Source organism: Momordica charantia (assembly GCF_013281855.1).
Source record: "Momordica charantia cultivar OHB3-1 chromosome 8 unlocalized genomic scaffold, Mcharantia_2.0 BLBB01000008.1, whole genome shotgun sequence".
Classification (NCBI taxonomy): domain Eukaryota; kingdom Viridiplantae; phylum Streptophyta; class Magnoliopsida; order Cucurbitales; family Cucurbitaceae; genus Momordica; species Momordica charantia.
In genome coordinates this window covers 32256527-32282513 of record NW_028275166.1, presented here as the reverse complement: position 1 = coordinate 32282513, position 25987 = coordinate 32256527, and the positions used below count along the sequence as shown (strand labels likewise).

General features: G+C 32.2%; 3 protein-coding genes across 4 annotated transcripts; 2 read left to right on the top strand and 1 right to left on the bottom strand.

Moving 5' to 3' along the window:
• Positions 1-11390: 11390 nt before the first annotated feature.
• Positions 11391-12816, top strand: LOC148209929 (E3 ubiquitin-protein ligase ATL31-like). Its single transcript, XM_088127765.1, has one exon. The coding sequence runs from the start codon at positions 11541-11543 to the stop codon at positions 12687-12689; it is 1149 nt and encodes a 382-aa protein (XP_087983891.1). The 5' UTR covers positions 11391-11540; the 3' UTR covers positions 12690-12816.
• Positions 12817-16974: 4158 nt separating this feature from the next.
• Positions 16975-20122, top strand: LOC111018858 (signal peptidase complex subunit 3B). The gene is made up of 6 exons (XM_022295105.2): positions 16975-17311; positions 17410-17457; positions 18799-18861; positions 19394-19447; positions 19637-19723; positions 19813-20122. The coding sequence occupies exons 1-6, from the start codon at positions 17186-17188 to the stop codon at positions 19936-19938; spliced, it is 504 nt and encodes a 167-aa protein (XP_022150797.1). The 5' UTR covers positions 16975-17185; the 3' UTR covers positions 19939-20122.
• Positions 20123-20735: 613 nt separating this feature from the next.
• Positions 20736-25010, bottom strand: LOC111018878 (HSP20-like chaperones superfamily protein). 2 transcript variants are annotated; one of them, XM_088128324.1, is made up of 4 exons: positions 24682-24819; positions 24073-24202; positions 22528-23555; positions 20736-21189 (listed from the first exon to the last, which is right to left on the bottom strand). In XM_088128324.1, coding segments are annotated over exons 2-4 (1275 nt in total). In that variant the 5' UTR covers positions 24075-24202; positions 24682-24819; the 3' UTR covers positions 20736-20944. The 2 variants fall into 2 exon arrangements, with proteins under 2 accessions (XP_087984450.1, XP_087984451.1); XM_088128325.1 differs by lacking the exon at positions 24073-24202 and having other exon boundaries at positions 24682-25010.
• Positions 25011-25987: the final 977 nt, after the last annotated feature.

The window sequence follows — 25987 nt, the reverse complement described above, 5'->3', positions numbered from 1 at the left end:
AACAAACCCTTACCTACCTTTAAACAAGTAAAGAAAAATAACAGGTAAGGAGTCGTAGAGAAATCAAAATTGGGAAAACTTTGAATGAAACAAAACTCGAGATTTGTTTCTATCACCCTCTAATCACTGGCAGTTGATAAGAAACGTATTCGAACTCATGATTTTTTTATCAAATATATATATGTTTAACCAGTTGAACTATAGTATACTGGGAATTAGCTCATTTATATTATCAATCTACACGTACATGCATGGACATTGTTTTTAGTGAAACATATTTTTATAATATTTTAATGAAATTTGGTTTTAAGAAAGATTTATTACAAAAAGACATATCTATTAATATTGAGAAGGAAAAAAAAAGGAAGAAGAAGAAGCTATATAAGCTCGATTCAAAAGATTAATTAGGGTCTATGGTTTGTTAAAATGAGATGTAACGTGGGAGTTGATTAAAATTTTCAAGCCTAAGCTCAACTTTAAAAGTCAAACCCATAAACCTAAGACTTGAAAATCCAAATATCTCTAAGTGAACTTTTTTCACTATTCTAATTTTTAATAGTTGAGGTGATTCATGAACCAAATGGAAAATTATTCTAGGTATCATTTAATAACGATTATGTTCTTTTTTCTATTTTTTAAAATTAAGATTATTCTTTTTTCTATTTTTTAAAATTAATATTATAAAAATTATTTAATATTAACATATTTTCTTTGTTAAAAATTTCATTTTTTTTTAAAGGTTGCAACTCAAAGGATGAGATATGAATTCAAACCTATAAATCTTTTAAGAAAATTTGAATCGTACTCAAGTTGATTAAAAAAATTTACCTTTTAAACACCGTTAATTTTAGGGAGAAAAAAAAACTTTTTCCATAGTCTTTTTTTTCTGAAATTTTTGAAAAACTTTGGAAAAGTAGATAAAAATAACAAAAAAAAAAGTTTAGAAATAAACAAAATAGTACATCAAAATCTTTTAAAGAAAAACCAAAATCAAATGAAAATGCCAAATTTGAAAATATATATATATATATATGGAAAACTATATGTATTGGAAGGGGATATATAATCGAAGAAAATTTCATTATTCATCCAATGATTTAATTTTAACTTTAAAGTTTTAATTTTCATAAACTAAACTCTAAACATAATTCTCAGACCAGCAGTGAAATTAACACTTCTACAAGACCACACGTTAGAGAATAAACTAACGAATACAAAATTCAATCCAATAAATCACTCAAAATATTAACTTTTACATATATAGTTGTAAAAATAAGCACGCTACACAAATAGGTCATGAATCTCATCCAACAAACAAGAATTCAGTCAACAAAGAGTTTTCCGTTGATGCATACTTATTGCTTACTAAAGTTCAATGGTTCATGACGTGAAGTTATAATTGACTCGAGAATGGAAGTACATATACAAGTAAAAAAGAAGAAAAAGTGGGAATATTTTTTCTAAATTTTGAAAAATAAAACCCTAATGAGTGATGAGAGTTGAGATTGGGTGTGGGGATGAGGATTTTGTGCATGCATGCAAAAAATAGAGTTAGAGAGTAGAGTGCCCTTTTGAAAATCTTCTTGCCTGATTAAGGTTCGCCATACTGTCTGTTTGATTTCGACATAAAGTGATTTGTCATTTTCTTATTGGAAGTGTACCCTCCCTCAGCTACTCTCCGCCGTACACGTGGCGACATTTCGTCACCGTACGGTAAGCTTAAAACTGCGGCTCCCTCCAAAAACCACTCTCTGAAACTGAAACTGAAACCCCCCCCCCCCCCCCCCCGCTGCGCCCCTCACAGTTTGCCACGTCGTATGGGACCCACACTAATTGACCGACCATCATGCCTACGTGGTCCCTTCAAAATACCATGCTGTAATTTTAATTTACCCCTATGTAATTTCTAACCCTCATTTTAATTTAGTTTCGTTATAAATTAGTTTTATGAAGTGACATTTTAGTTTAATGACATGAGAGTAATGAGTCTAATATGAAATGGAAAAATATGAATTTGAATAAGACTGTACGACTTGAAATATTATTTTGATTGGAAAGTAAAATGAAATCTAGGACTAATCTTTATCCTAAAATACAACTGCGGTTATATAATATAACTCTTTTTAGGCCATGGTTATAAAATTACTTTTCACACGTTAAATTTATGTTATTTCTCACCCATGGTAGAGATGTCTTGTAAATTTTTAATATCAAATGATAATAAAACTTGTTTAGACGAACATGAGGACTAAATTAAATTAAGGTTAAAGTAAGGATGCTAAAATAATACACCACGCAACTCTCATTAATATTCATATGCATTTTCTGATTAGATTTTTGTTTTTTATAATCTTTGATCGGATTGATTTTTTATGATTTTCAGTGAGATATTAAGTAGCAATCATAATGTATTATCACTTTCATACAATGATTAGATGTATGATTTAACAAGTATATAATTTCTTGACTTGAAAGTTATGGATCTAATAGTTTAGGCCAGCTGTAAATAACTCCCAAAAATTTTTTGTGATATTAAAAATTTTGTTTTTAAACTCAAAATAATTTAAAAATTTTATATTGTTGAAAAATATTCTCAAATCAATGATTTATGGATGTGATTAATTAATATGGCACTTTAAAATATAGTTCATAATATAAATCACTTTTCCCAAATTAAATTGGTTGATGACAGCCATTATTCTTGTGGGTAATTTTAGTCTGATGTTTTGAAAAACAAAATAAATCAAAACCTTGTTTTTCATGTTTGCAAATTTCATTTTCTCATACTAATTTTTCTACTTGGAGGCTCTATAGTTAGGTAAGCTTTTGAACAAGAATTTAAATGGCCTTTTTAAAATTATTTGACTGTGTTTAAATATTCTTAAATATTCTTTTATCGACTTAATACAACTCTATCAACTTAAGTATAATTTAACTGGTAGACCAAGAGGTTTGTCAGATTCGAACCCTCTCCCTACCTACTTTTGAACTCAAAATAATAAATAATTATAACAACTCAATAACTAATAACTATACATTGATACAAGGTTTATAGCAATGTTTTACTAAAAATCTAACTTTTAATAACATTTTCGCTCAAGAGACACTTTCACTAAATGTCTTGTTTTTTTTTTTTATAGTATACCTGAGAGATTCAAATTTTTACCTACTCATTTTGAATAACCCATGTATTTTCAAGTAGGTTCTTCAAATATCGATGCGGTGCTCAAAAATAAAATTTATGTTAGATAGATTATAGAGTAACTTTAATCTTTTTAATGTATTTTCCAAATGTATAATGCTATAATGACATATGGCAGAAGGTTTTAATTTTTCAATTATTTTTTTTCAAATTAGATTTTTTATTCCTTTCACATTTTGGACCATTTAAATAAAATTTATGTTAGATAGATTATAGAGTAACTTTAATCTTTTTAATGTATTTTCCAAATGTATAATGCTATAATGACATATGGCAGAAGGTTTTAATTTTTCAATTATTTTTTTCCAAATTAGATTTTTTATTCCTTTCACATTTTGGACCATTTTTTTATGTTGCTTCTATAAAAATATATATCACATTCAACTTCTCTAAGTCATTTTAAAACTTTTACTTACCTGGGTTGTAAAAAAATTCGTGACTAAGTATTGAAAAGTCAAGTCTATTAATATTATGACATCTTTTTAGTTATAAAACTTTTTTTTTCTTTTTTCTTACACGGATCTCGACTAATCTCATTGGGACAAGCGTCTGATCCTACAATATTTAGTATATTGAAATACATAGAAATTACTCATTTTTTAAGGTAAGTAAAAGATAAGAATTACAAAACTCAACAAACTTAAAAAACAAACAAAAAGGATTAAGAAAAACAAAAATCATATTTATATTGATTTAGATAAATTGCCATCTGGCCATGTATGGATGATTATATGTGACTTGGAAATTATAAAATTATGCCATTTGAAAATAGATTTAGAGAAAGAAAAGTTCTTAGTCTACTCCAAGTCATTTTTTACCTTAAATTTTCAACTCCATTACATTGGACCATAAACTTATACAATTAATAAAATCAATATCTACTTAAAACTAAGTTAGAGAAAACGTCTACTAACAAGTTAATAAATCATACAAATTTTAACCAACAAAACACTATCTACCTAGAAGCTACATAAATTATAAGGACAAAATTATATGAAAATACTCAAGCTCGACCAAAATCAAACAGGTAAAAAATCATTTAAACGTTTAAGACAACAAACTACACAAACTAAGTTAAAAAGCATCCAACGAACAAACACATTACAATGTTAAAAAGTGACTAGTTGATCAACGCACATAATAGAATGATATCAATGTATATTGAAATTTGGCATTTGGGAAACACGCATAAAAAATTCACATGCAATGATATGAGTAATAGCTAGAGGGAAAATTAGCTCTAATTAATTATTATGTTTTTTGAAATCAAAGTTTAGAAAAGGGATATAAAATTCCTTTCTTCCTCTTTTCCATCGTTGAAATTCCTTTGCTACCCTTTTGGTTTAAAAAAGTGGAGACCAAGGGAAATCAAGCCTTCCATCCAACGTTCTCTTTTGTGCTTTCAATAATTCAACCTTCATTATGATTACAATTTCTTTTTTAATAATAATGGGTTGCTTTGAACCTAAACAACCTTACAAAAATAACACAACCCTAGAGAGAAAGACCTAGAGAAAGATAGACCCATGTGACATTTTCCCAAACAAATCTATTAGGGTTTTGGATCCCAATGAAATAAAATGACAATTCATAAGAAAAAAGAGTCCTTTTTTTCCTAATGAGACCCTCTCTCTCCCCATTTACTAATCATGTAAAGAGCCTAAAGGGTAATTTACTTGACTATATGAGAAGTTTTCCACCATTGTTTTGTGTCAAAAACTGTGTGTGATTCCATTTGTAACATCATTATCAAGTAGCCCTTCTTTTTATAAATTGGGATTACCAACCATTCATTAGAGAGAGAAACCCAAAATTTAGAACTCCCATTTCTAAATAAATTTATGCCTAAGCTAATTAAGTGTTAACTACAGAAATGATGGGTTTGAAAATGTAAACTTTTTTTCGCCTACTAATAAGTGAAATATACTGTCAAGTGAGTCCGAGATGACTTCCAAAATTAAAGTGTATTTTTTAAATATTTTTAACAATTTTGAAAGCACATTTCCAGTATGAAAGTTTTGAAAGTATCTTGCTTTAATCCATTTTTAGATGTCAAATTCATTTTAAATAATTTTAAGTTTTCTAATTACTATTGGCTTATGGTCAATTAGAGAAAAAAAAATTAAAAGTATTTTTACTTGGTTAAATTCACTCTTCGTTAAAGTTTTAATTACTCAACTTTTACCCTACTCAAGTAACTATAGCTCTCTCAAAAAAAAAAAAAAATATATATATATATATATATATATATATATATATATATATATATATATAGCTCAGTTAGAAAATTTTAGTTGGTTTAAGCTTTTTACATAGTATTCAAGGTTCAAAGTTCACGTGCCAATCTGAGTAATAAATTTTTTTTTGAGGAAATCTGAATAATAAATTTAATATTTTTTATCATGTGGTTGTATAATATATATTTTTATATTACTCTATTCAATTAAAAAAGGTATGGTTTTTTTTTTAAATTGAAGGTAGATTGTATTAGTTTCATATTAGTCTAGTCAATTAAAAGGTATAGTTTTTGTCTAAATTATTAGTTTTCATTTTTTTTTTCTAATTATTGTGATTAAAAGCAGCCCAATTCATAATGGTTTTGGCCCAACTTTGTTACAAGGGGATGACGGGCCATTTGAAATACATGGGTAACAAGAGGGACAGGGGTAGAATGGGAAATTGACCTTTGTCATTCGAGTTTTCATATTGAATATTGGTCATTTACTTTTTGTTTATTTTTATTCCATTACACTCCCAAAATATTCATTTTTGGACTTTGTATTTTTCGTAAATTACCATTTTAGTCTAACACAAATTTTATACCTTGTAAGAATGAGTAAGGCAAAGTTACGGCTACTTTTCAAGAATTTTTTGTGAGTGAAATATTGTGTTAAATTTGTGATTGAAATAAATGAGGTAAAAATAAAAATGAAATTATCAAAATAATCCATTTTCATTTAATATCCTACGAGTTACCTTGTCAACCTAATGTAGTAGGGTCAGGCGGTTGACCCGTGAGCGCACAAGCTGGTCCGGACACACGGATTTCAAAAAGAAAAAAATAAATAAATAATCCCTTTTCAAAACTATAGAGACTAAAATTAATAAAAAGTTAAAAGTACAACGTTTTAGAAGTAAAAATAAAAAAGATGAAAATTAATTAAATAAACCCGTGTCTAAAGTCTAAGTCGCAAATTTGAAGTTTCACATCAGATTTAAAATGGATGGCTTGAAATTTCTACTAAATGTCATAAGAAAATTTAACTATGAGGACTAAACCAACCTTCATGAAAGCTCAGGAGTTCAATGATCCAAATAGGAAATCTTATTTTGAATCTATAAATTACCCTAATTTAAAGGAAAATAATTGTTTTGTTATATAATTTGAAGATAATCGATTGGAAATCAAAAGATAAGGTTGGAGTTAGGAAATATTTTTGTTGATGCAGTATTTTGAATCAGTCGATAGACATATAACCTTACACCAGTCAGTGTGGTGCTTGGCCACATGCACTCTGAAACTTAAGTTAATTAATACGTACTTAGTCTGAACTGGTGTCAAGTCGAACTTAAGTTAGATCGTGTAAGGATTATGGCATCTTTATGTAGAACCGACATTAGCAAATCTTCCACTAACAGTATTCACATTACAGATCAAAATGGAGCTAGGGGTTTTAACATTAAAGTTGAGGTGACTGACCAAAGCTTTCCATTTTTAAGTGTAGCCGAGTTGAAGCTCAACCACATATTCCTCAGCAAGAGGACACCAAGAAACTCAATTTGTCATTTAAACAGAACTCCAAGTCTTATTCATAGAAAATTGACACCCTTACTTTTTATATTAATTGATTTTTACATTTCTTTAAGAGATAGAGAAGGTAAGAAATTAAGAAGTCCATGTTCAAAATTTTTAATAACATTTCAATACTATTTTCTTTTTCAATTTTTTATGTTTTGCTTTTCACTTTTTAGAAATATTTTTTTTATTTTTTTTTTCAAATTTGAAGATAGTAATTAAATCTTGAATTTGTGTTTAGTGTTTAAATTTTTACTTAAATTATAAAAGAGAAAAAAAAGATCAGTTTTTAAAAAGTAGATTTATAAAATTTTAAAAATACAAATGAAAAGTTGAATTTAGAGAGGCCTTAAAAACCGATCTTCTTTACTACTTTCCATCAAAAGCCACCTACCAAACACAAAATTAGGTAAAATTTGAAAGTAACATAAAGAGTTAGATACAAGATTTTGGTGGTTCCAATTATATATTTATTTTATTTAGTGTCTTAACTTATAAACTTTTTGTTTTAGCCTTTAACCCTTTAATTCTTATAATTATTTAATTTATGATGAACTATTTAATAGAAACTTAACCTACACACATGTTATATGTATATTTATATATCTTTATTATTAACCGTATTTGAAGCCACATGCCCAATAAGTCACGTGCTTAGTTTCCAAATAGTTGAAATTCGTGTTAAATAATGAATGAAAGATATTAATGGTGAGGGTTAACATAATTTATTGGGTAAGTAGAGAATTTGAGAGATTAAAACATAATATTTAAAAGATTAAAAACATATATATATATATATATTAAAGGTTGAAAAAGTCAAGTCATTACAAGATCACCATCGATTGGGTAGGTCACCTTCCAATTCCATAATCCAAATTCAATTGGGATGTGGTTATTTCCCACACATTTATAAATAACAAATTTTCTGAGAATTTACTTCTTTTCTTTTTCATGTTTTTCCATCTCTGCTATTTGCCCATCCCACTAAGAAATTAAATTGGTGAATAAAAAACCAGAGGAAGAATCAAAAGTTGGGAGAGCTTTGCAAAAACTTACATATAATTTTCATATGTTGTGCGTCTAAAATTCTCTTCTACAAAAAATTTATGGACAAAATGAGTACAAAAGTCCTCATCCAAGAATAATATGCTTATGTGATGGCTATTTATTGTATATAAAAGATCCTTCTCGTGTTTGAGAATTGTTTTAAATTTTCTATTTTCTTAGAATTTGTCCGATGAAACAAAAATGAAAGATACGTCTCTCAATCAATTTCTTTATATCGATGTCAAACTTATAAACATACAAATTTAACACGTCGGCGAAAATTTAATACCTATGAGAAAGTCGAAAGCATTGAACAATGTAATTTCTATTTTTATTCCAAAATTTGGAGTTTCGATTTTCTCCAAGTCCTATTTTTTAAATTTAATTGTAATCATTTGCTCCACTTTTGACGACCTTTGTTTATTTGCATCATCCACAAAACCTCCACTTCTTGGCAAGAACCTAAACCTTTTTAATAGAGAATAAAATACATAATATAATCTTCTTTAAAAGTTATGAAATGAATTATTTTTTGTTTGGTATTGGTCAAAGTTTGGTTGCTTGGTCAAGGCATAATTCAAACAATTCCCTTAACTTTGGGTTAATAATGTTTAGCCCCAACTTAAATCTCTTTTGAGTCAAAGTCTAATTTCATTAATTCAATAAGAAAAGTTGTATATTATTTTTTATTTTACTTTAATCTTTAACGTTAAGGATAAATAAACTAATGGCTTGGATAAATTTAATTCATTTATGGATATCTAATAGTTAAAATATAGGTACAAAATGAACTAAAAATGACACGATTTATTCTATTATCAACTAAAACTTTATATATCATTAGTAATTCGTGACGTGAAGGACATGGTATGGATTAAATTTTAAACTCATGTTTTGATTTCATTTTATTTAATTGTGATGTTAAATTTTAACTTCAGGTGAACGGAGATGTTGAGGATATAATATGCTTTGTGCATTATAATAATTATAATAAGTGTTGAATATTTTATAATTAGTCAAACTACTCTCTATTTCTCTATTAATTTATATCTATGACTAAGTTTAAATTCCTATATATATTGAAATCATTCCAATCAAATCTCATACTTCTAATATGGTTCATATATTTAATTTGGAGTCAAATATACAATCAAAATCTTACATTAATTTAGCAGTTAGAAAAGACCATCTTATATATATATTTTAAAACCTTATATTATTTCCAATCAAATTGATACTATGTATGTCTTTTGTACCAATTTTGTTAAAACAAATTGAGGAAAGGGTATCTAATATAATATAGGTTTAAATATTAGGATTTGTTTTTTTAGTACAACTTCTAGGTTGAAAATATATGTCAATTGCCGCTAAGTTAGATTCACTTTGACAGGAATTTTGTTTAATTATTTATTAAATTTAAAATTTATTTTTAAAATATCATAACTGGAAATGATGCTTAAAAGATTAATGTGGTTCTAGACGGTCTTTTCTCTTGATACATGACATAGTTGCAATTACATGTTTAAAAAAAAATTAACAAATCTTAAAAAAAACCAATTTTGAAAAAAAAAATCGATTTAACTAAGCATTTAAAATTTAAACTAAAACATACTTTTAAAAAATTAGATCAAATGATATGATGAGGTTTGTCCCATAAATATTAATGGAACAAAACAGAGAACAATGACTCAAGGACAATGAATGGTTTCGTGAAGCGGCTATTTGAACTCAAGTCCATAAATCGTAAGCAGAAAATACAATAAATTTCTACTAAAGTTGGGGATGAAGGAAGGAGAGGTCGGTGAGGTGGGGAAAATAGATTGTGAATAATCGGTGAGTCGGATAACAATTACTCGTCACTTTATTGGTTTGCAGAGAACGCTGTGGGATAGAAAAGGAAAATGTTTGGACGACATTCTACATCATGTATGAGACGACCTAAGTGACGAAGATTTTTCGAAGCATTATTTGGTGAATAAGTTTAAAAGTTATAATATTTTAAAAACAAGTTTTAAAATGAGTAATACGAAAATGAAAAAGAAAAAAAAAAGTCCCTATTTTGAACGTGGAATTGAAGTTCAAAATAAGAATAAAAAGGTTTGAAAATATATATCTAGGGAGAGGGAGGTGGGACCAGGCATTTTTGGTTGGAACAAAAAGTCAAAGTATTTTTAAAAAAGAAAAATAAAAAAGGAAGGGGCCGTTATCGCTCCAAGGACCACGCTCTAGTCTTACTTGTACATTCCGCCACTCAGCTGAGAATTTTATGTTAATTTCCATTTCCACTTCCCACCGCGTTTACTTTTTTTTTTTTTTTCTTTTAATATTTGGCGGATTCTATTCTTCTAGAATCTTCTCTTCTCCTCCCATATTCAGTGGTCTCTAACCTGACTACTTCCCGGAGCAGCTTTGGTTTCTAAGCATCAGCTCAGTGCTAGCTTATGGAATAACTGATGGGTTTAGCTTAAGATTAGATGACGTTGATAAGACCTGTTCATGGGAGGAGTATGTTGATTCTTGATATTACAACTACGTTTAGAAACGTTTGAAGGAATTTGTAGTTTAACATGATAGAACCATGATTCAAAAATCGATCGAAAACGATGAACTGACGACGGTCTATCTATTTTAACACCTATTCAATTAGCAGTCGGTAAGTCACTATGAATCAATCCAAAATCAATCGATAGACTATTATAAAAAATATATATATATATATAAATTAAATTAGGGTTTCAATTTTTACTCTCCCTAATCATTTTCTTTTTTCGTCGATTACGTGACATCTCCCATTCCCGCTCCCAGCTCCTTCTAGCAATGGCAAAATTTCTGAACACCCTTTCCTCTTACTCACAGATCCTCACTAGCAACGATAATTATTGCTCTTTCTCTCCTTCAGAAATGGTATTGAAAAATCGAAATTGTTTGTTTAATCTTAAGCCGACAAATCAATTGATCAGCAAAAATACAGTATCAATTTCAACGACAATCCAACCTCGTTTGATCGATGAAATAGGCCTAGTTAATACATATGCCATTAAATTAGATAAACTAAAAAGTTTAGGAATTTATTATCATAGAAAAGAAATATAATTATAGTATATAGTTTGTTTATTTTCAAAAAAAGAAAATCATAAAATTAAAGGGAAAAAAAAGTCGTTACAATCGTGTCACGGATTCCACCACGTAGAACACCATCACAGACCCACCCACTCCCCACTCCCCCAAAATTTCCACCAAATATAAAATAGTAAGAAAAATTACAAAATTTTAGTTCTGGGGGCGTGGACCCCACACCGGGTCCACATCAGCCTCCCGCTGCCTTGCTCCACACGACACCGTTTCTTGCATCTTCCTCCCCATTCCCCCATCTCCATTTTTAAAGCTTCCCTTCACCTTCCTCCTCTCCTCCGCCATGCCGCCTTTTTCCTTCTCCACCAACCTCCGTTCCTTTCCATAATTACCACTCTCAACTCCCAATTCCCAACTCCGATCATGTCCTCTCACGCCATGGTCCATGGAGTCTCCTTTCTCCTCCTCCTCTCCGCCGCCGCGGTCTCCGTCTCCGCCCAGTCCCAGCTCTCCCCCGACCCCCGAACCGACCCCTACCAGTACCGCCTCAGCGGCTCCATGGCCGTCATCATCGTCATCCTAATCGCCGCCCTCTTCTTCATGGCCTTCTTCTCAGTCTACATCCGCCACTGCAACGATTCCCAATCCAACGCCGTCCGCCCCCTCTCCTCCGCCGCCGCCCGGTCCCGACGCGCCGGCCGCGGCCTCGACCCTGCCCTAATTGAAACCTTCCCCACTCTCGTCTACTCCGAGGTCAAGGAGCACAAGATCGGAAAAAGTGCCCTAGAATGCGCCGTTTGCCTCAGCGAATTCGAAGACCACGAAACGCTGCGTTTGATCCCCAAGTGCGACCACGTTTTCCACCCTGATTGTATCGACGCCTGGTTCGTTTCCCACACCACTTGCCCTGTTTGTCGTGCTAATTTGGCCCCTGAGTCCGTCCACCGAGTCACCGAGTCCAATCCCGAGTCCGATCCCGATCGCGTTCAAGACATCGAAGATCAGCGCGACGACGTCGTCTCCTCCCTCGACGCCAATCCCTCACTTCCGCCGCCCGCGATTCAGATTCCACCGGAGCCGGAGCTGAATACGACTACCGGCAGTAGCGGCAAGGCGTTGAATCGGAACCGTACGCGTGGATCCCGATCGAGCAGATTGGGGTGGCTCTTCCCCCGGTCCCACTCGACCGGCCACTCGCTGGTCCAGCCGGGGGAGGACACCGAGCGGTTTACTCTCAGGTTGCCGCTTGAGATTAGGAAGCAGGTTGTCAACCGTAAGCTGAACCGGGCTACAAGTATGGTTGTTTTGGCGCGCCAGACCAGCTCGATGAGGGGATACCGGTTCGGTGCTGGCGAAGGGAGTAGTCGCGGGAAGTACTATCGGCGACTGGAGCGGTTGGACCGGACGTCGAAGTCGGACCGGTGGGTGTTGTCCATTACGCCGCCGTTTTTCACACGAATGTCGTCGATGAAGACTCCTAGAGGATCGGGAAATAACAATGTCGAAGCGAGCTCCGGTCGAGAGCTTGGACCGGAAACTACGACAGCCGATCCAAGTAGGCTTCCGGTTTGAATGGATTTTTTCTTTTTTTTTTTTTTTTGCCACATACTTATGAATTTCCTAAGGGAAATTTCTTTTTTTCTTCATATAAATTCATTTACCTCAAAAGTCATGTGTATATCAATTCCTTTTATTTTTAGTTTTTGTCTTTTTAAAATTTAAGTGATGCAAAGTTTTATTATAAAATAATGTAAGGATTTTGTCAAACAATAATTTCTTGAAATTAAAGTGTTTTGTTTAGAATTTTTGGTTGAAATTTCTGGAGTCGGCTTTTTTAATCATTTTCTATGAATGACGATAATATACGATTTTTTTTTTTTTCAAACGGTTGGTTTTAGTTTGATCGTCAAATAAACAAAGGAAATATTTTTAGATGGAATAAAATGAGCTTGATTAGATTTGTAGGTTTTTCATTTATAATATTTTTGGAAATATTTACTATAGATTAGTTGGAGATAATAGATATGTAGGTGGTAGCATAATAAAGGGACCTGTAAAGCTTTCATAAAGAAAGGATAAACTCAGGAAATTCAACCTTTTTAGGTTAATTATTGGTTAATTAATGAACTAAATTGTCATTTCCATATTTTTTTTTTTTTTTGGGTGTTTGGTGGGACGTTTAGTTGGTACAATCAGTAATAACTTGAGGGTGGTAGCATGGTATGTTCGAGGATAAAGAGTGACAAGAGCACTCTAAAAATGTGAATGTTAGATCATTGATTAATAACTAAATTCAGTTGAAGTTTTTGGGTTTAAGGGTTAGAGAAATAACTAGGGAACTCTTGCGAGAATCCCTATCTTCGCATCAAAATTGCAAGGACAAAGGGAGGGATGAAGAATACTTTCTCATTCGTGTCCTGCCCTATGTCAACCCCTATGTACATGAGTAATATAAAGTGAATTAAAGGGTGAGTAGGGAGAGAGACTTTTTTTTTTATACAACTAACATGTCGATGTGAATATTCTATCTCAGAATCTTTTAATTGGAGATAGGTGTAATAACCCATTGAGTTAAACTTAATTGGTAGGAGGGCATAGTTGTACCCGACTAATTATATAATTTAGAAGACCTGGGACGCAAACAACAAAGATAGTGTCTACTGTCTACTCCACCCTATTGACACGTCTACAAATACCATATCGCACTCTTTTCTCGTCATATTGATACCTACGTTAAGCTGTCACTAATAGACACGTTGTCTTTTTTAGACGATCCTAACAAAGTTATAATTTTTATTTATTTAGTTATTATTTTTCCATAGAGGCACATTGAAATTTTTAAAAAGGGTTATAATCGGAATAATTGAGAGTACAAAGCTGTCAATTTTGACTGTTTCCTTATGCGAATATATTCTCAAAATCTCCTCTTCCATGCAATTGCCTGCCTCTTTGGATCATCACTCTTTTATAATTCCATTCACACTGCTAGCTTTATTAAGATAAAATAAAATTCAATACTCCAAAATTTTAAATTTTATCTTGGATGATTTTAAAATATTTTTGTTGGTATCGGATTTCATGAAAGTGATTAAATTAAAAATGTTATCTCACGTAGGAAGGAAAATATATCTTTAGTTGTTATGCTCGAGCACTAATAATCTTTTTTTTTAATTGTGATTTAATTATCTTTTAAAAATATAAAGATTGAATCAATCTTTGGTATTATTGTAATTGAGTTGTACGAATGAACATCTTTTTTTGTGCTTGAGTTGTTTTTAATGAGTTAATTGTTATATTCTTGAAAATTGTTACATGATGAAAATATTATAAGAACTAATATATTTAATCACGAGAATGGATCAATAATATTTTAGATTAAAATAAAATAATTTTGTCTGATAGTCCAATTGGGCAGTGCATATAAAGCCAAATTTGTCTCAAAATAATGCTTATATAGTAAGTTTTGTAAAAATCTTCTTTTGAACTCATGTCCAATTTTATAATTTGAAAAGACGATTTCTAATTTTCTTTTTTATTTAAAAAAAAAACTTTCTTAAAATGGTGGGGTTATTTTCACCCTCATATATCTATTATTTATCGATATAAAATAAGACAATAATTAAAAAAAAAAAACATGTATAAAGATAGAAAATTGTATTATATAATGCAACTCCAATTAACCTCAACTTGCCTTATTGCCACAATAACAAATCTCCATCCAATTTTAAAATTGGAGCCTTGAAATTTTTCACTAAAGAAGTAATCAAAATTAAACTATTTAAAAATATTCTCCACAAAAAACTATTTAAATCCAGTTTCATATGTCCCACAAAGTGCTAAATTATTTGATCAAATTTTCAACAAAAGAAAATATTCCTTTGACTCTCTTTTTGGTCATTGCATTGTAGATGTGTGATGCATTCTCTCTCAATATCAATATCAACTCATAATCTCTTCATCACTTTTTTAAAAATGTGTCACATATTGCACTTTTTTATTAAATTATATATCTTTTATATTTATATTAGTAGCGTTTAAAAATATCCTTACTTTTTTTTCAATAAATATAAAATAAAAAATCGAATCTTCAACTTTAAAAAGGTTATTGATCTTGTTGAGTTTGAGTGGAGATTCGATCATATGATTTATGATTTTTTTTTCATGTATATGAGTGTCTAGGTTAGTTTACAAACACATCGACTAATCTTTCAATTTGACAATCAAGAAAACTCATATGATATTAAAATTATTATAGGTGGGTGATGACCATAATTTGAACTCATTTCATCTAATCCTTTAATCGAGGTTATAATGAAATATTTTCAGATTGACTTCGAGTTGTTACTTGTAAATAATAATTTGGATAAGCTCTATATTAAAAGCAATTTCAAAGCTACACAAAATACCCTTCTTTCGTGAGATTCCTTTTCTGAGCTTTGTAAACAAATTGCCATAGCTTCAAGAACTTCAATTGCAACCAACCTTCAAGATACCCTTCCTTTTTCTTTTCCTTTTTTTTTTTTTTGGTTAGAAAAGGAAGGCTTTTCCTCTTGTGTAATGCATTTATGATATTTGTCATTTTGCCTAAAAGAAAGTAAATTTTATTTTCTAGTATTCAATAAATGTAACGACTTTTCATATGTGTTAATTCATGCTGCCATAAACACTAACTCTTTTCACGTAATAACGATTTTGGTAAAAGTGATTTATATATAATTGAGTTTCCAAAATCACCGTACCTTAACAATCAATTTTAAATGATTTTAAGCTTCCCTAAAATCAATTTTTTAATTTTCTATACATGATCAATAAAAAAAAATGAAAATGATTTGGTAAAATGCTAAAATCACTCTCAAACACACCCTTACTCTCAAGTCATCAAATCTAACACTTTTCTTTGTCATTATTACTCATTAAGACAAGTTAAAACGAGTAAAATGAATTATTGACGAAATGCTAGCATGACATTGCATTTTTTAAGATTTAGGCGAAGACGCATAGTTTGATTATTAAATTAAAAAATTAAAAATAAGGGGAGCAGAATTAAAATTTGAGAGATTGATTTAGGTACGTAAATTTATAAAACAAGATTGGTAATGGGTGGTTTGTAGATCAAAATGAAGGATATTTTTATCTTCACTAATAAGAAATTACGGTTCAAAGATGATTAAGGTTCCGCCTTCAATTAACTAATATTATAGCTAGAGGTTAAAGATAAATGTAATTTAAATTTCACAAAAAAAAAAAAAGAAATAATTTTAAAGTTAAAAAACGCATTTGGTCCCTAAACTTTCATGAAAGTAACGATTTTTAGTCCCTGAACTTTCAAAAGTAAAAATAATATTAATTATTAGAACGGAACATGGTCTCCTCATGTTTCACGGCTTATCACCCCACGTTCCACGTCATCTCATTTTTGACCGCCTTCGTAGCTCCAAGGAGCTCGAGCAACAGTCCGTCGACAAATTGGTGCACAAAATCTACACGCCAATTCTCCTCCGTGAACGCAAACTTAGTAATTATGACATTCGCTTTCGCAATATCCGTCGACTTGTAATCAGCTTAGGAATGGTGCTAATCAAGCTATCGTACGACATGCCAAGGAAGGCAAAGACGAACTCCGGATTGTTCTTCGTTCCGTGTGTGAATCAATCTATCTCTAATGAGTTTAAATCTTTACCTTTAAATACACTTAAAAAAATGTTTTCAGCAACTAAAATTTACGATTTAAATCATTGCGTACTAAAATTTAATGATAATTGGACTATCATCCTAACAATTTTTTGGATAAAAAATCCATGGAGTGGGCACCCACTGTGCCATTAACGTGTCTCTTCCAATCAAAGAGCCCGAAATTGCAAAATCATGCGACTACGATCTCTATCTCTTTCTCTCCTCGTTGTCCAAAGACTGCGTTTCCTTTCGAAGTCTCTCGCGGCGCCATTGTTTGTTTCTTCCTCTCTCTCTCTCTCTTTCTCTTCTCTGTAAATTTATAGAATTCGAGACTACAGAGAGTAATTGGGTGAAAGGGAGACTGAGAAACAAAAAAGAGAGAAGCGAATTGAAAAATGCATTCGTTTGGGTACAGAGCCAACGCTTTGCTGACCTTCGCGGCCACTATACTTGCCGTCGTTTGTGCCATGGCCTCCTTCTCTGATACCCTCAATTCGCCTTCACCCACAGCACAAGTGCAGGTCTCTTCTTCTTTTCCCTCTAGATCTTGGATCGTTTTGGGTTGGATTTTGAGACCCATTTATGATTTGATTTTGTGTTTCTTGTTTTTGGGTCTTAGGTTTTGAGCATCAATTGGTTTCAAAATCAACCCCATGGAAATGATGAGGTATGATCTCGTGGGCTTTCTTTAGAAAGTGATGGAATGGCTTATATGTCAGGTTATACCTGTTTTTCTCTTCAATTTGTGAAAATTTATGTGGAAAAGTGGGATTTTCAGGTTAATTATGTAGTGCATTTCAGTCCCATGAGGTGTTGAGCTTTATTTCTGGCTTTTTTTTAATCTTTTTTAAGACAATGGCTTTTTTTAATCTTTTTTAAGACATGGGTTGTTTTTTGGATGTGATGAATTGGGTCATTTATGTATTTGAAAACTATGGAAAATGGCTGGGCGAAGGATCAAACAGATTTGTTGGAGACAGGGTGGGGCATGTAGCTTAGATGATTAGAGCATGTGGTTACTAACCATGGTGTTGGGTGTTTGGATCCCCATTCCCCCACGACTGGTCAAAAAGGTAAGGACTTTTCCCGACTTCATAAATGGGAAGACATATTTGAGCTTTCGTATTGATTAGGACAAATTTAAGTTTTTGTAGAGTGATCTAGTTCTTGTTTTTCTCTCTAGCAAGAGACATTTTGCTGGTTTTCTAATCACATGCTGTTTCTTGTTATCTAGATTAGGGGTCTTCTAATTTCATTAAGCGATTCACTTTAACTCGTAGCCATTGGAGATCTATGCTAGATTAGTTACTTGACGCATCTTTAGATAGATCAATCATGCATTTCGAAGTACATGAAGGGTAAGTTTTTAGATACATTAAGTATATGCAAGCATACATCTGTGTTTATTCTTGTGTCTTTTTTAATGTCTCATGGAATGGTACAATGAAGGGGGTCTTTTTCACTCATTTGTTTGTAATCAAGGAAGTAAAGAAAATCATAGTTTATTTTCTTTGGATGTGTGAGATTTAGGATGAATACGGCTTTTCATCTCTTTTCATCGAAAATTTTTTAGTTCCAACTAAATCTCACCTTAGCCTAGACTTCCATGGCTCCAAGCCTCCAACTTTCCTTTATCTTCATGAACATGCCATTTCTCGATGATTTTGATGAATATGCATGCAATTTTATCTCGTACCTTGATAATACCAAGTAATTACTTTTTTATATTTGATCAAATCTCCAAAAATCATTTTTGTGTGAGAGTGATTGATGGGTTTATTGTCATGAAACATTTCAATCCCTTTTTCTTGAGGATACTTTAGTTCTTGCAGCACTTTTCTCAACCAAAATGCTTGTAAACTAGTGGTAAACAAAGAAAAGTATTAACTTTTTCTTGTTGATAAGGGTATAGTAGATTCGTTGCTAGAGCGATTAATGAGCGTATTATCACAAAACAATGCAATCACTTTTTCTTGATTATTTGAAAGAGTGGGCCTTCTTTTTGCAGGTTAGCCTGACTTTAAACATATCAGCAGACTTGCAGTCATTATTTACATGGAATACGAAGCAGGTTCGGTAGCAACCTATTCTCCTCTTTTGTTTTTTCTCATAGTCCTTCGTGTAGAGTCTAATTTTGAATAATAAGCTGATAGAACTCGATTGTTTATTCACACTAAGAGGTACATAGTCGATGGAGAATTTGAGAGCTTCCTATCCCTCCTGAACACTAGCTAAGATTTTACCCGAAATGTACTCTCTCTATCATAATCTTACGTGCTAAATACTTTCTTTAGGTAGGTCCCACTTCTTACATTCACACTAAATGCTCAGGTCGTTCTCCCCTTGCTTTCTTACTACTATACACTTTTAACTATCAGGGTCTATTACAAGCCTTGTACGGTTTTCATTATGCCTGAAGTTAATAGCGTCTCGAATCCACATCCATTTGGCATAGGATGTTCGCTCATGATTTCTTGCTTCTATTCCGTGAACTATGTTGTTCAAGTTAATAATCGTGTTGGGAATCACATCGGCTTTATCAGATTAAATTTATATCTCAGTAAACTAAGATTAAACCTTTCTCATTTCGATATGTGCTACAGGTTTTTGTGTTTCTTGCTGCTGAATATGAAACCCCAAAGAACTCCTTGAACCAGGTAAGTTTTTGTTTCTCTTTCTTGTTGGATACATCTCCCCATTACGATATTTCACAAGACCCCATGTTAAGTTCTTGTCTCTTTCAACCACTCGACTGGCCTTAAATTTCTGCGAAATCACAGAAGGTTCGCATATTTCATCACATGGGGCTTCTTTTCTTCATTTACTTGAATTTAATCCCATTTCAGATCTCACTCTGGGACGGTATCATACCCTCCAAAGAGGATGCGAAGTTTCAAATCCATACTTCGAACAAGTACCGTTTCGTTGATCAGGTTTGTCACCTTCAGTATTTTTCATGTTAAGGTCCTTATCGAAGACGGAGAGTGACATTTCTGTATTTCTCGTGTACGTGTGTATGTAGGGAAGTAATCTGAGGGGTAAAGAATTCAACTTGACACTGCACTGGCATGTGATGCCAAAGACAGGCAAAATGTTTGCAAACAAATTAGCGATGTCTGGATACCGCTTGCCAGAAGATTACAGATAGAGGAAATTTCTCCATTCATTTTGTAACTTCTGAACTTCACTCAGTTTATATAGGCTTTAGCACCACCTTAATCTCAACTTCTCATGGAGGGAATAGGAACACAGAGGATTTTAGTTGTATGCCATTTTCCAAGCCATTAATTCTAAGGCTTAATGAATTCATATGCCACAACTGGTCTGCTCTATCTCTCTCTTTTCTTTGATCTAATGCATCAGTGGTTTACATGTTGAAAATGCTTGTTAATTATTACATCTACTCCAAGTTCTTACCTGCAATGTAATTAGATTACCACTCCATAGCTCATGTACTAAACAATCTCGTTTTATTAGGAGTTGAAGTTAAAATTTAAAAAATTGATACAACCAGACTGAGTTACTTCAGATGGTTTGGACCATACTTATCAAGTGGTGGTTTAATTTTCTAAAGAATTTTGTTCAGTTCGGTCGGTTTTCTAGACAAAAAGTTCGAATTTTGACATTGGTTTTGTACTTCTTAAATTGATGTATTGGTTTTGAGGAGCACACACTTTCAGAGTTTTTTCAAACAAGTGTGGGTGCTGATCATATTTTAGGAAGTTAAAATGTTCATTGTCGCTCATTATGCAATAACATTGAGAGTAAAGTGAAAAGTTATACAATTTACTTTTTCTAATTATACCTTCTATTGCTAATATAAATTTAGTTCAGCGGTAATTGACACTTGTCTCCGACCAAAAGATCATGAATTTGAATCTCCTATCCCACTTGTTGTACTTAAAAAAAAAAAAATTGTACCTTTAATTTTAAATGCTTCAAATCTTAAATAAATAAATAAATAATGCATTCAAACAAATCTTAAAACTCCATATCATCTTCTGTGCAAAACTGCAAACGTATTCATATTTGCTCATTATCTAATCTCAACAAATTCTAAACAAAGAAAAGGATTATGCTACGTGTTCTACATTCTGAACCTATTCTTATTATCTATAGAATCATCAAGGCATGGGGTGAAATTGCTGATACTCTCATGACTGTAAACCTTTCATCACAACTCCTTCAAGAATCCCATCAATGTCAAAGTTAGCTAAGAATTGTTGAGGGTCAACTGGGCCAGGCAGTTGAAATGAGAGTGAGAACTCTCCTGGTGGGCACAGGTTGTTGGTTAGCATTTCAAACACTTGGGACTGCTTTTTCACTCTTCTCTCACCTGTTGATGTAGCTCCCTCTATCACCACTCTCCCATCCTTCTCAACTTCACACCTAAATCCCCCTGATCAATCAATCAAAAAGTCTTATCAGTTTATGACAGCAAAGCACCGAAACAAATAATAATGATGAGTTAATTATAAAATTTAGTGTCCCTAAATTCAAGGATAATGTCCTATTTAGTCTCTAAAATGACTTGTCTATTAGATAAAATGTTTCCTAATTTAGTATGATATGGTAGATAAATGGAAGGAAAAAAGTTGACAGTTAGACGGACTAGGTGATCGATCCATCAACCAAGAAAGAAATGTTGTTTCTATCATTTATCTTTCATATCATGTCAAATCACCCACACATTTATCTAATAGGTGTGTCATTTTAGCATTTCATTAACAATCTTAACAATAAGAGCTAAAACAAATTATAATTCAAAATTAAGAAACATAATTGAGACTTTTTAAACTTCAAGGACTAAAGATAGATGCTAAATTTATAATGAATGAACCTAATTGAAGCAATGGAGTGATATAACCAATATCATCATGGCTAGACTATATGTATAATGTTGTTACTAAGATCCTTTATGCCCTAAGAAGTTGTGATCCCTCCGGGAAGAAAGTAAATTTTACCAAGGTAGATTCATATGTAGAAAGGAAGAAATAGATAATGGATCCATTTCCCCAATTATTACTAAAATCTTTTTTTTCCCCTCCTAAGATGTGAAAATTAACCTTATCCTCTCCCACCTCTCTCTTCTTTCTTTCTCCCTCTTCTTAGAGGAAGAGGCATGTGGGTGCATGATGGGTCAGATGATTTGGGTATTAGTTCTTTGTGTAACTTTAAATTAAAGAAAAGAGAGGTGAGAGCCTGTGTGAAAACTGTCTAGAAGCTATTTTATGATTTTCAAAATATAAAATTGTTTTCTAACTCAATATACTATTTGAAAGGATAGTTTTCCTAAAACAATTAAAATAACAGAAAACAGAAAGAATGTTATTGTTTCATGAGTCATCGTGTCTTCACAAAAATAATTGATCATTCACAATCGCTAACCATTTCTTTCTCACGTACAGGCTGGTTTAAATGTCATATATTTTAATTAATATGAATTGAAAGTAATAAAATAAGAAAATGTCTTCTCATACAGTCTTTTAAATCAAATTAGTGAAAACAGTCTTTGAAAAAACTACTCTAAGAATCAACTTTTGAAACTGATTTTCAGAAGATATGCTCAGATAGCCCCTAAAACTTTTGGATGGGTGAATATGGAGACTCTTTTTTTCCAACCAGTTCTAAAATTTTGTTCAACCTAACCCTAGGGTTACGCTTAGGATAATCCTGTGCAGTTGCAGTAAAAATGTAAGATTCAGAGCATTGAAATACTTAAACATAAGCAACTTACTTCCATCTCTATTAACGCCAGGAAGAGACACACGAAACAAGTACGAATCTTCACATTCCCCAATGTCCATTAGTCCAATTATTGGTCCAACGTGCCCCATTGCTGCAGTTCCAGTCAATGCAAATCCTCTATTTGTAGCAGCCAGAATATTCGCCCAATCCTCTTCACATGGTTGTCGAGGAAGATATACCATTGCTGGACCGAATTTGTGCTCCACAGAATCAGAGTCAGATTTGGTTTGTGGAGGTGTCATATTACCATTATATGGAACACTACGAACTGGTGCAGTTACAGAGTCATGTTGCGAATAATCTTCTGCATTGAGGGAATCGCCTACCAACTTTGATCTCTGCAAATTCTTATCATCCTTAAGTGGAGACGACTCTTTATTTGATGTATTATCTGTAGCTTCGACATTAAGTGAAATTTTACGATCTGACAAATTGTGTGACCTTGCTGCATCTCTATCCAAAAGGAGGTCATCTAGCCCTGTTAGCCTCTTAAACCTTTCAAGATCCTTAGAGTTGAGGTAGGAGACTTCTGGGTTGTTGATAAATGAAATATTCTCAATGAACCTATACCGGTTCTTGGACCGTGAATGGGGATGGAATTCAGTTGGAAAGAGATCAGGAAACTGAGGAGAACTAATATCTCGTCCTTGGGCAGGAAAGTTGCCTTGGAAGAACTGGTGCAATAAAGACATTTTCATGACAAGAGATTCATCAGCCTTCCTCAAGACATAATAAAAAATGCGCTCTACTTCCACCATCTTCATGTGAGATCCAGCAAGCTGATCAGACGTATAGGGAGGCAATTCCTCAGTAAGCCTCTGCAGCACTGATTTCAGTGGCCTTTCACCTTTGAGGTCAGGCCCAAAGTAGATACCAGTTATGAAGTACAAGAGAAAATGTTGGTCGCCATCTGGTATTTTAGTTGGCATAACATCTGATTTCAACTCAACAGCAATAGGAGAATTTGAATCCTGGAATAAGCCACTATCCATTGCAGTAGCAGATGCCAAGTAGAACCTACAAGCAAGAAAAAGTTGCTACTTTAAGTAACAGGTAAAAAGTCTGGTTTAAATAAATGCTAGCAAAATAAATTACAATCATCTAGGTACCCCTTTCATGTCCCTCCCTTGCCATACTCACATGCATTGATTCATACTTATATGAGGTAAATGCTAACTAAAAATCCACGTACTGTTTGTTTCTTTTAACCTAGAACATAAATTTGCTTCTAGATGACAAAAAGACAAGGTGAAAGATAACTTCAACCAAATTAACATGCACTAGCTCTGTAACAACTTTTAGAAAATTATAAGGAGGAAAAACCTTTATACGGTAATGGATATCTAAAATAATAATTGAGAAATCAAGTAGTATATCACTTGAAGCGAATATATGGATTTCACTGGCAGAAGTAAGCAGCTACCCAATAATTTGCCACGAACTAGAAACATCAGGAGAAAACACCATCATGGCAATGGTCGTTTTACAATTATATATTTAACCACAAAGGTCATAAGAAAAATACTGTCTTTACATAATTGACCCAGCCACTTGTTTAGGGGCTTTACAGCCTGCATGCCCCTTTATAAATTGCAATCAATTTTTTTTTCTCCCTCTTGCTATCTCCACAATCATAGCAGGTACACCAATTCTGAAATTGCAACCTATACCAAGCTAGTATCAGCATTCATCCATATCAACGGCTTTCTTCCTTTTTTTGAAGAAGAAAGGCCTTCTTACTTCCAAAAAGGAAGAAAGGGCAAAAAAGGCTATCTGCTAAATTTTAGAACAGCTTTAGCTGGCCTACGGAGGTAAACTACAAAGTACAACTTAATAGCGTTACCTAATTGGCTTCAGAGAAATGTTTTCCAATTTCCAATGCAGAAAATTAATCAAACTTTGGACAAATTTAAACTAATCTTGGCCCTAATATTACGTTTACAAGAAAAACTAAAAAATAACACACACTTTTTCTTTTCTAAAACGCAACATATGAATGCTTGCTTTGTTAACAACTCTAAAATGCAAATTGCCACAAAATAATCCACAATTTCTAACGATATCGGGAGACATATAAAAATCATCTCATCTCACCCACAAATCTAACCTATACCTCATAACAATAGGCAGTGTCATAATTTACCTGATTGGAAGGAATCAAGACATGAGAAGACTGAAGCAGGCACTTCGCGGTCAACAGAACAAGTGTCAGATCATACAAATCTCAAGAAACTCGGAATTCCCTGGCGAAACTCAAGAACTGAGCCATCCGTATCGAAACCTACGGAGAAATGTGACTGAGCTCGCATCAAAATCAGGTCCACGATCAAACAGTAGATTATCGAAAATCGAACTTACAGACGGAAAGTAGAAGAACAAATCAAGAAGAATCCACCAGTAAGGAATCTTTCGATTTTCGGATATTAATTTTTGGGTGTAATTAGTTAAAACGGAATCTCGCCTTACATATATGAATTAGTCTACTGGCTCCCCACTGGTTTTGGTATTTTTTTTCATTTTTTTTTCAACTTTTGGCTAAATTATAAAAAATAATCCTTAACTTTATTCTTTGTTCTTTCTTTCAAAAATATCTCAATCCTTTCAAGATTTGAACATTACCGTTACCGTTCATAAGTGTTATAGAAATATATCATAAATTAATATTTTAAACAAAATGTGTTCACGTATGTATAACAATTAAATTTGTTTTTAAAATGAAAAAGAAAAATCAAATTGTATCGTTTCAAATATTTTAGTCCATCATTGATATCAATAGAGTTATGTTCAAGTTCACAATAAATCTTGAAGTACTTGTATTTGCAACTTAATAATCTAAGTAGTAAATTTTATTTAAACTTAATCAGAGTTGAATATTTAAAGCACGAAGATTCTTCCATAAAATTGAAGATTTACTTTTTCACTCTCATATTTTTGGAACTAAAAAAAAATAAAGTCAAACGCAAGTATAAGTCTCCAATCACCTCTTTACTTCAACTAAAATTAGAAACAACAATTTAATGATTAATATATATACATACAACACAAGAACAAATATTATAGATTTTCGTATAAGAGAGAAGTAATCAAACCTCTCATCGGGCCAAACCGAGCATAGCTCAATAGGTTAAAGCATTAATCAAAAGATCATGAGTTCGAACCTCCATCCCCACATGTTGTATTAAAAAAAAAACCTCTCACCAGAATTCGTAAAAATATTATGAATATGACAATTCTCTTTTTTCCTAACCTAAAACCTTTAAATATATAGAAATCAACTATGCTGATATCTACGTATTCAATCAATTAATAAATGAAAGATACGCTTAGGAACAGTTACTAAAACCTCTCTTATTCAAATAGTTAAATAAACTAATTAAAGATGTAAAGTTAAGACACAAGAATTAAATATTGAATTTAACGTATTTTTCATCTTTTTTAACTTAAAATTA

What these genes read in the sequence shown, in the direction of transcription:
- LOC111018878 (XM_088128324.1), bottom strand. An exon ending in TGGCGTTAATAGAGATGGAA is followed by an intron (nt 21,190 to 22,527) that starts GTAAGTTGCTTA and finishes TTGATTGATCAG; the next exon opens with GGGGATTTAGGTGTGAAGTT.
- LOC148209929 (XM_088127765.1), top strand. Translation starts at nt 11,541, where the DNA reads ATGTCCTCTCACGCCATGGTCCATGGAGTCTCCTTTCTCCTCCTCCTC.
- LOC111018858 (XM_022295105.2), top strand. Translation starts at nt 17,186, where the DNA reads ATGCATTCGTTTGGGTACAGAGCCAACGCTTTGCTGACCTTCGCGGCC. An exon ending in TTACATGGAATACGAAGCAG is followed by an intron (nt 18,862 to 19,393) that starts GTTCGGTAGCAA and finishes TATGTGCTACAG; the next exon opens with GTTTTTGTGTTTCTTGCTGC. An exon ending in CAAAGAACTCCTTGAACCAG is followed by an intron (nt 19,448 to 19,636) that starts GTAAGTTTTTGT and finishes ATCCCATTTCAG; the next exon opens with ATCTCACTCTGGGACGGTAT.